The sequence below is a fragment of the Aspergillus campestris genome (assembly GCF_002847485.1).
Source record: "Aspergillus campestris IBT 28561 chromosome Unknown P168scaffold_43, whole genome shotgun sequence".
Taxonomy (NCBI): Eukaryota; Fungi; Ascomycota; class Eurotiomycetes; order Eurotiales; family Aspergillaceae; genus Aspergillus; species Aspergillus campestris.
In genome coordinates, this window is record NW_020194378.1 from 1 (window position 1) to 7,848 (window position 7,848).

The 7,848-nt window shown below is 52.7% G+C and overlaps 4 protein-coding genes across 4 annotated transcripts; all 4 read left to right on the forward strand.

Moving 5' to 3' along the window:
* Positions 1-47: 47 nt before the first annotated feature.
* P168DRAFT_322894 (uncharacterized protein) lies at positions 48-661 on the forward strand (the record flags this gene model as incomplete). The annotated part of the gene is made up of 2 exons (XM_024840614.1): positions 48-386; positions 434-661. Coding segments are annotated over 2 exons (567 nt in total), but the record flags the coding sequence as incomplete, so codon positions are not given.
* A 695-nt stretch (positions 662-1,356) lies between these two features.
* Positions 1,357-3,415, forward strand: P168DRAFT_293965 (uncharacterized protein). The gene is made up of 8 exons (XM_024837926.1): positions 1,357-1,516; positions 1,696-1,993; positions 2,034-2,037; positions 2,073-2,863; positions 2,936-2,944; positions 2,996-3,030; positions 3,104-3,147; positions 3,187-3,415. Exons 2-8 carry the CDS (start codon positions 1,696-1,698, stop codon positions 3,275-3,277), a joined length of 1,272 nt encoding a protein of 423 aa, XP_024688290.1. The 5' UTR covers positions 1,357-1,516; the 3' UTR covers positions 3,278-3,415.
* Positions 3,416-4,619: 1,204 nt separating this feature from the next.
* P168DRAFT_293966 (ACT domain-containing protein) lies at positions 4,620-6,458 on the forward strand. The gene is made up of 6 exons (XM_024837927.1): positions 4,620-4,808; positions 4,857-4,985; positions 5,023-5,145; positions 5,175-5,215; positions 5,269-5,838; positions 5,895-6,458. Exons 1-6 carry the CDS (start codon positions 4,767-4,769, stop codon positions 6,145-6,147), a joined length of 1,158 nt encoding a protein of 385 aa, XP_024688291.1. The 5' UTR covers positions 4,620-4,766; the 3' UTR covers positions 6,148-6,458.
* A 1,114-nt stretch (positions 6,459-7,572) lies between these two features.
* P168DRAFT_245669 (uncharacterized protein) lies at positions 7,573-7,848 on the forward strand (the record flags this gene model as incomplete). The annotated part of the gene is made up of 1 exon (XM_024834012.1): positions 7,573-7,848. A coding segment is annotated over one exon (276 nt), but the record flags the coding sequence as incomplete, so codon positions are not given.

Consider the following 7,848-nt stretch of genomic DNA (forward strand, 5'->3'; position numbering starts at 1 on the left):
GCAAAGCGGCCAACGAACCGCGACGCTCCGAATGGAGCGGCGAAGGCCACTACCCGCTGCCGCAGGAGGTCGAGCCACGCTCCGTGCGGCTTGAGATCCAGACATCCCTCGCGGCCGACCTCTCCCTGTCGTGGGTCGTCGAGGGAACACGCCAAGTCGGGGAATTCACGCGCATGGGCCTCGGCGTCGGCCTGACAGATGCCCAAGGTCTGATCATGACTTTCTCGTGGAGTAGACTGGGCCAGAAGATCCAGATCCCTGTTAAGGTCTGCCCCCTTGACTCTGTCACGTCGGATGCGTCTACCCTCGCGCTTGTCGCGCCCTGGGCGTTGTACTGCGCCGTCGAGTTCGGCATCATCCGTCCCGGGACCGCCGGAATCGCCGCCGTGCGATCGCTAAACGACACCGGAAGCTGAAGAAGCTGATTCCCAAGCATCGCGCGGACAGCCTGCAGGCGATTGAGCTCATGGCTGAGCAGACGCGGCGCCGACAAGCGAGGGAGGAATCGCAGGGCGGACTCGTCATCACGAAGGCTGAGTACGGCCACTATCCGTCTGGGAAGAACAAGCGTGACGGCAGTGAAGGGCAGAGCCCCGCCCGGATGAAGTCGTCGATGTTACTATCCCTGTGGCGGCGTTGGTTGATCGGGGGCAGCTTGTGATTGCGAAGGATATGGTTAAGGTGAGTTCTCCCACACTTTGTTGACTCGGCTCTATTTGGTTTCTGTTTGGATAGCTGACGAGTGATGTAGTTCCATATTCTGGGTTTCTATGACCCGCGCCGCTTTTGTCCAAGTCGTTGAAGATTTGGTATATTTATCATGGTAAGGAGCACTTTGTTGAGGTGAGAGATGGTGAGGGTGTTGCTTGTCCGATGCGGTCGCATTCGATTTAGTATTCGCATTGCATGACTATGTGAGGATTATTTTCTTTGGTTTTGTCTGTTCTCCTATCTGTTCGGATTGGTTTGTTGCTTGGAATGTTGTATAATGTCTGTATGATTACTACGTAGTATGTATTATAGTGTGCTTGTATAGATCTGATCTTGATAGTTAATGTTTACATATCTATACTTATACTTATCAGATCTTAGCGTTAAGAAGGCAGTATTATTGAGCCTTATTACTATCATTATTATTCTTCTCTTCAATACTCAAATCAATAAGAAGTGTTGCAGGCATGATGTCGCTGTAGTACTCCGTACAGATATACTAGACAAGCCACTGATTGGTTATATAAGCCACACACGCACCGCCACACCCCAAACAGGAAAAGCGACTTCTCCCGATAATCAAGCAATCATCATCACTCCAACTTCAACTTTTTCCTCTACCATCCCCCCTTCTTCCCCCACTTTCCTCCCCATCTCATCATGACATCTATCGCGGAGGGACTTTTCAAATCCCTCCCTAAGCCGAAATATACCGGCGAGGAGGAGGATTTACCACAGCATGCCAGCCCCGTGGTCCGCGGGTGGTGGGCCCGAGCAGCTGGACGAGACGCAGGTTGTTTTGAGGGTGAGGATCCATTCTGTCTCTAATAATTGTCATTTACGATAGGAACAGCGCAAGCTAAGTCTATAATAGAAACAGGCCCCCTCCCTATGGCAACCGCACCGGATGGCGTCCCGAGCGCCCGAAGATTTCGGCGACGGTGGCGCGTTTCCCCGAGATCCTCGTCGCGCAGTACCCTCGACATGGGCCGCAAAGGGACATCGTCCAAGTCGAACGCGCTAGCCGTGCAAGTCGACGCGGAAGGCAAAGTGAAATACGACGCCATCGCCCGCCGCGGCCACAGCGATGACCGCATCGTGCACGCCTCCTTCAAGGACCTGATCCCGCTGCGCCAGCGCGTCGACATGGGCGAGATCTCGCTGGACCGTCCGTCGGAGGAGCAGGTGGCTGAGCAGATGGAGAAGACTAAGAACGCGCTGGCTAGCTTGGTGGACGGTGCCGTGCAGGCGCAGAAGCCGAAGAATGTTAAGGGTGGACGCCGTGCGGAGCCGACCTTCGTGCGATACACCCCGCCAACCAGATGGGTGATACTACACGCAAGAATGACCGCATTATGAAGATCGTCGACCGCCAGCATGATCCGATGGAGCGGCCTAAGTTTAAGCATAAGAAGATCCCCCGTGGCCGCCTTCGCCTCCGCCTCCGATTTTGCACTCCCGCCCCGGAAGCTCACCGCTGAGGATCAGGAGGCGTGGAAGATCCCCCCGCCTGTGTCGAACTGGAAGAATCCCAAGGGTTACACTGTGCCGCTGGATAAGCGTCTTGCGGCTGATGGCCGCGGCTTTGCAGGATGTGACTATCAACGACAAGTTCGCGCAATTCGCGGAGGCGCTGTTCACGGCGGATCGCCACGCCCGCGAGGAGGTGCGGGCTGCGTGCCCAGATGCAGCAGAAGCTGGCCGAGAAGGAGAAGGCCCAGAAGGAGGAACATCTGCGGGCGTTGGCTCAGAAGGCGCGCGAGGAGCGCGCGGCAGCTCCGCCAGGGCGGTGGTGGTGGTGGCGGTGGTCGTGCGTCGTCCCGCAGTGTCAGCCGCAGCCCGTCGCCGTACTACTCGTCGCGCTCGGGCGTCGCCCGGACAGTGCGGACGAGGCGGCCCGCGAGCGGGAGCAGTTGCGTCGCGAGCGGCGCCAGGAGGCGGAGCGCGAGCTGCGGCAGTCGCGCATGGGCACGGAGCGGAAGATCCAGGCGATGGCGCGCGAGCAGAAACCGCGACATCTCCGAGAAGGTGGCGCTGGGACTGGCCAAGCCGACGCAAGTCGTCGGAGGGCATGTGGGACTCGCGACTGTTAACCAGAACGAAGCGGGATGGACTCGGGCTTCAACGAGGATAACCCTTACGATAAGCCATTGTTTGCGGCGCAGGACGCCATCAACAGTATCTACGGCCGCAGGCGCAGATGGACGACGAGGATGAGGGGCAGGGGCTGAGGGTGAGATGAGCAAGATCCAGAAGTCGGGACGGGTTTGAGGTGTTGGGTAAGGCGAAGGAGGGATTCCGCGTGCGGCTGATGCTGAGGTAATTCCCTTTTCTTTTTTACTCTTTTTACACGTTTTCGTGTATGATTACAGAACTATGCTAATGAAAACAGACTCGCGACGGCCCCGTGCAATTCGAAAAAGACACAGCCGACCCGTTTGGCATCGACAACTGATTGCCGACGTGACAGGGGAGGGATCCGGATCGGGAGCTGGGCAGAAGCGCTACGGGATCCAGGAGGGCCGAGGGTCGTGGATCGAAGCGGGCTCGAGTGGACGAGGAATGAGCCTGAGCCTTCTGTTGTTGCTTGTATATTGCTTTACTTCTTCTTTGTGTGTGTCGGATTGTGCATTGCGGGCGTTTGTTTTGGACTGATATAGTTTTCCTTTATCGAAAGGAAATATCATGCGCTGTTGTTTTTCTTCGTTACTGAGAGTGGATCTATTAGTGTTGGACAGAATGGAGGCGTATCATTGTCGGGGCTATAGATCCTTCTGGAGCGTCGTATGTTACTACCAATTTAGTAGATACTTCTGTGGGTCTATATTGATTAATACCTACCTACCTCCTACCTACCCTGTGCTAGGTAATCATCTTATACCAGGTACCTACCCAACGTACCTAGTCGACGACACAAACCAATCACACCACAACCCATTATCTATTCAGTATACATAAGTACCTGGGTAGGTAAGTACATACCATGTCAGGTTTCCCGGTATGTACTAAGTAGAGTTATGTGAGTAGTACTAAGTAGGCAGTACCTTGAGATAGTCGCTATACCCCGCAGCCAAGGAGCCACCCTGTTAGGGCTACCTATCGTGTTTCCTTATGCAAGCTACAGGGAAGACAAGAGTCTCCGGTCTCCACCCCGTCGGAACGGTAGGAAGACAGGTACTGATTGGTATGTTGGTTGGTTGATAGGTACTTTGTTAACTTAGGTGGTTTTAGGGCTTGGGATGTCTGTGCGGGGTGTTTCATTATCATTGTGTTCGTACCTTACCTAGTGTAGGATGTAGTATAGTATAGTATAGTCTAGTAAGTTGACATCATTTTAGGAACTAGTCGGTTCGTCAGAGTGTTCAGTAATCTGATGGAGACAGGTACCTAAACTACTATTTGCCTCTGTGGAGCAGCCCTATCTTGGTATGTATGGATGGAAGAGTCCACTGGTTGATCGCCACAAAGGGGTGGAATTCTTTACTTCATGGTATGGACACTATTCGATTCATCATGAACTGCACCGATCCCTGTCCACCCTTCTTGAAGAGATGTCCAATTGATGGGGGAGAACTCTTGGACAGACGTTTGTCGATCTCGGGTGCAGCGCCTGTCGCGGTGGAGCTGAGAGAAAGATAAGCGTAATGGATAATGTGGGGAAGATAAGGATGTTCAATCTCCGTAGTTATTGGTTGATACACAGAGTGACTATTCTTTTCTTTATATATTTCTTCATATATTTCTTTATAAATCTGCATCCAGTGGATGTCTTCAATTTGAGTTTGATTGAGTCATCGGCGCAAATGAGACAAAGGAGACAAAAGGAACAATCGGTCACCTGCTCTGGTTTCTTTATCTCGTCATTTTCTCCTCCACTTTCTACTGTCTATTCTTCTTCTACTACTCCTCTTTTATAATCCTTCCACCATCTCCCCTCTGATGGCGTAACTAACTCCTCAAACCATGACACCACTCGGTTTCTTCCAATTCTTCAAGCGCAAGAAGAAATGACCTGCTATCCTTCTCCCACATCAGTGCGATATTACAATTGACCCATGGATTCCCTCTCCCTCACCTCCGCGCAGGTCCAGTTCATGGTACGTCCTACCATCCCCATATTGAACCTCAATTCTAACCAACTGCAGGACGACAGACTGGCCCTCGTCCATATCCCCCTGGACCTCTATCCCTACTTCCTCCAGCCCATCCTGCAGGTGCTCTTTCACGATGTCTCCCCTGTCCAGGATGAATCGTCCCACCCCTTAAGGCCCCCAGTCGGCCTTTCTGAACCTGTCTATCACCCCCGTCGAGTGCTCCGTCATGTGTCCCAGACAGCTGGCGGACCTGTACTTTGCTCCCTTGATCCACCGCTTCGCTGGCACGGCGTCTTCGGACCGTCTGGCTATCAGCCAGGATGACTTTGTTGCCATGCAGGTGTATGGGGAGGGCTTAAGGCTGGCCAGCGCGTGCTTGAATTGACGAGTCCGTTGGCTATGGCGGGAATGTATGTACCATCCGTTTCTTTTTCTTTCTTCCGGCGATAAACTAACCAAACAGCTCCATCTTCTTCATCTCCACCTACTTTTCCGACTACATCATCGTTCCCCTCCGCAGCAAGCAACGGGTCATCGACGCCCTAGGCAACCGCGGGTTCCAGTTCGAGATGGACACCGAAGCCTTCGTCAACATCAACCAAGGTTCATTCAGCAGCCTCAGCCCTATCTCCCCCCGCTCGCCCCCAGCCACTCCACCTCCATCATCCCTCAACGAGCTCCAAACCCGGACCTTCGCCTCCTTGCGCAAGAATGCCATCGTCCCGTTCGTCGACCGCTCCCTCCGTCTGGTCCAATGCGCCGCCCACCATCACTACTCCTCCGACGCCAGCTCCATCTCCATCCTACGCGAGGCCCTCACCGCCGCCCTAGTAGTCGACCAACCCCGCTTCCTCTCCCTGACCCTCACGGCCGCCGACCCCGCCGCCTCGCTCCTCCTCGAGAAGCGCCTCCTCCCGCGCTTCGCCTCGTCCGACCCCGACGACGACTCCAGCCTCCTCCTCGGCGCCAAAGAGGACATCCTCGTCCCTGTAATGCTAGACCTGCGCAAGCTTCCCCCGAAGCCACCGGCATCGTCTGCGGCGTCGCCAGCCGCCTCGCCGACGCCACGCACGCCGCGGACTACCCCAGCGCGGTTCCAATTGAATCCCCGGTCGACGAGCCCCACTTTTCCTTCTCCGGTGGTGGTCACTCGATCCACCGCCTCCAGCCGGACCTTGACGCGTCCCTCGACGCCGTGGAGATCAGTTTCCTGAGCACAGCCCGCGCTGGCACCATCCTCGTCGGTGAGCACGAGCTCAACCGCGCTATGGACGCGCTCGACACTGAGAACCACACGTCATCGGACGAGCTTCAACCTAGTTCATTATCTTACGATATATGAGTGCATTATATAGCCTTACCCCCTCCCCTCTCTATCAAGGGGGTATGAGGCACTCTCTTATAATCTGACGTGACATGACGTGACATGACGACACAGCGGGTTCGCTTGGCTTGGAAAAGTTTGTTTGATTTTCTTTATTTACCTTTTTCTGGGATTGAAATTCAATTTGCCTGTACTTTTATAAATTGATGACGGGGGTAACATGGGAAGATGGCTCGTGGTGCTTGGGACCGTCCTATCTAATTTATCTTTTGATACTATCACTAAATTGGACTGATATGTGGACTTAATACAACCGGTTTCAATAGGTCTATACCTAGATAGTACACTGTCCTGATCACAGATAGGTGTAGTGTATCAGTTATCTACATGGATAGTGACTCGGTACAAGCCATGAGATCTTACCATGAACTAGTAGACAAAAATCTCTAACACCTACCGTTTGGTTTAGTTAGTCTATGGGCCGTAGCCTTACCCCTCCCAAGTCACAACAGCACATAGCAACTAAGGAGAGGACGGAGAAGTGAAGCACAGACACAGCCACAGCCATGGCAAGTCAGCCGCGCCTGGTGATCTCAATCATCAGCCATCGACATCAGTGAGCCAGAGTGGCAACGAGGGATCACGCGGGTTGAGATAAACCGGCGCACCCAAAGTAAAAATCAGTGACAGATCATTCCGCTCTGGCAAATGCTCTTTGTGAGGGTCGTAGGAGGACATGGAAATGTCGAAGACTAGAAAGATGCGGCTTGTCCATTGCTGCCTCGCGAGACGCTTCATGGGTGGTAGGAAGGGATAATAATGGTCATTTTTATGTGATAGGAATCTCAGTACTCGATTCAACGACAGCGTGTTATAACCCTATATCCAGGACTGCTCCACATATACAATAGACCCTGATTCTGATGCCAGAACTTGGTCTTTGTGTGAGCTGATCTAGGAGTTCATCGACTACTATCTAGTTTCTATCATCCCGGTTGACTTCCAATACCGAGGGTTCTATAGTTGCTTGAAGTTAATAGTTCAGTTTCCATGATAATTGACCGACTTACACCCAACGCTTATTGACTGAGTAGATGGTTCCTGAGGATCAAGAAATGGAAGCAGACTTATCCTTTTCTAGCAGGAACGCGATCTACCCTATCTATTGTAGTCAAGAGCGTCCATAATCTACCTGTCTGTCTTCTTTTGTATCTAAACATCAATCAGCCTCGTAATTTGGTGTGGGCTGCTGCTATGATTGGATTTTCATACCATGTTTCCCTGCTAGTCCCTGCAAGGCTACTTCGAGTCAGTCCTAATTACCCCCCTTATCCTTCCCCGCAAGGCCCTCCGTTATTGATGAATCCACGTTCTCACTTATCAATCCCGTCTTTGCAAGTCAAACTTGACAATATCCCAGACTGAGTCAGTCCGACATCTACCATGGCAACTGGAAACCACAGGTCTCTGAATGATTACACTGTCGGATGGCTATGCGCCTTATCGGAGGAGATGGCGGCCGCGGAGGCTATGCTGGATGAAACCCATGAGTCCTTGCCTCTGCCGGAATCTGATGATAATTCATATACATTTGGCAAAGTCGGAGGCCACTGTATCGTCATTGCATGTTTGCCGGGGAATCTTCTCTCTCTACATTTGGACGCTCTATTTCGTTTTGGTCTGATGGTCGGAATAGGTGGAGGTATACCAAGTGAAAAT

Coding starts and splice junctions, on each gene's coding strand:
- P168DRAFT_293965 (XM_024837926.1), top strand. CDS start 1,696: ATGGGCCGCAAAGGGACATCGTCCAAGTCGAACGCGCTAGCCGTGCAA. Junction 3,031..3,103: donor CGCGTGCGGCTGATGCTGAG/GTAATTCCCTTT, acceptor TAATGAAAACAG/ACTCGCGACGGCCCCGTGCA. Junction 3,148..3,186: donor GAAAAAGACACAGCCGACCC/GTTTGGCATCGA, acceptor GTGACAGGGGAG/GGATCCGGATCGGGAGCTGG.
- P168DRAFT_293966 (XM_024837927.1), top strand. CDS start 4,767: ATGGATTCCCTCTCCCTCACCTCCGCGCAGGTCCAGTTCATG. Junction 5,146..5,174: donor ATGACTTTGTTGCCATGCAG/GTGTATGGGGAG, acceptor AAGGCTGGCCAG/CGCGTGCTTGAATTGACGAG. Junction 5,839..5,894: donor CCCCCGAAGCCACCGGCATC/GTCTGCGGCGTC, acceptor GGACTACCCCAG/CGCGGTTCCAATTGAATCCC.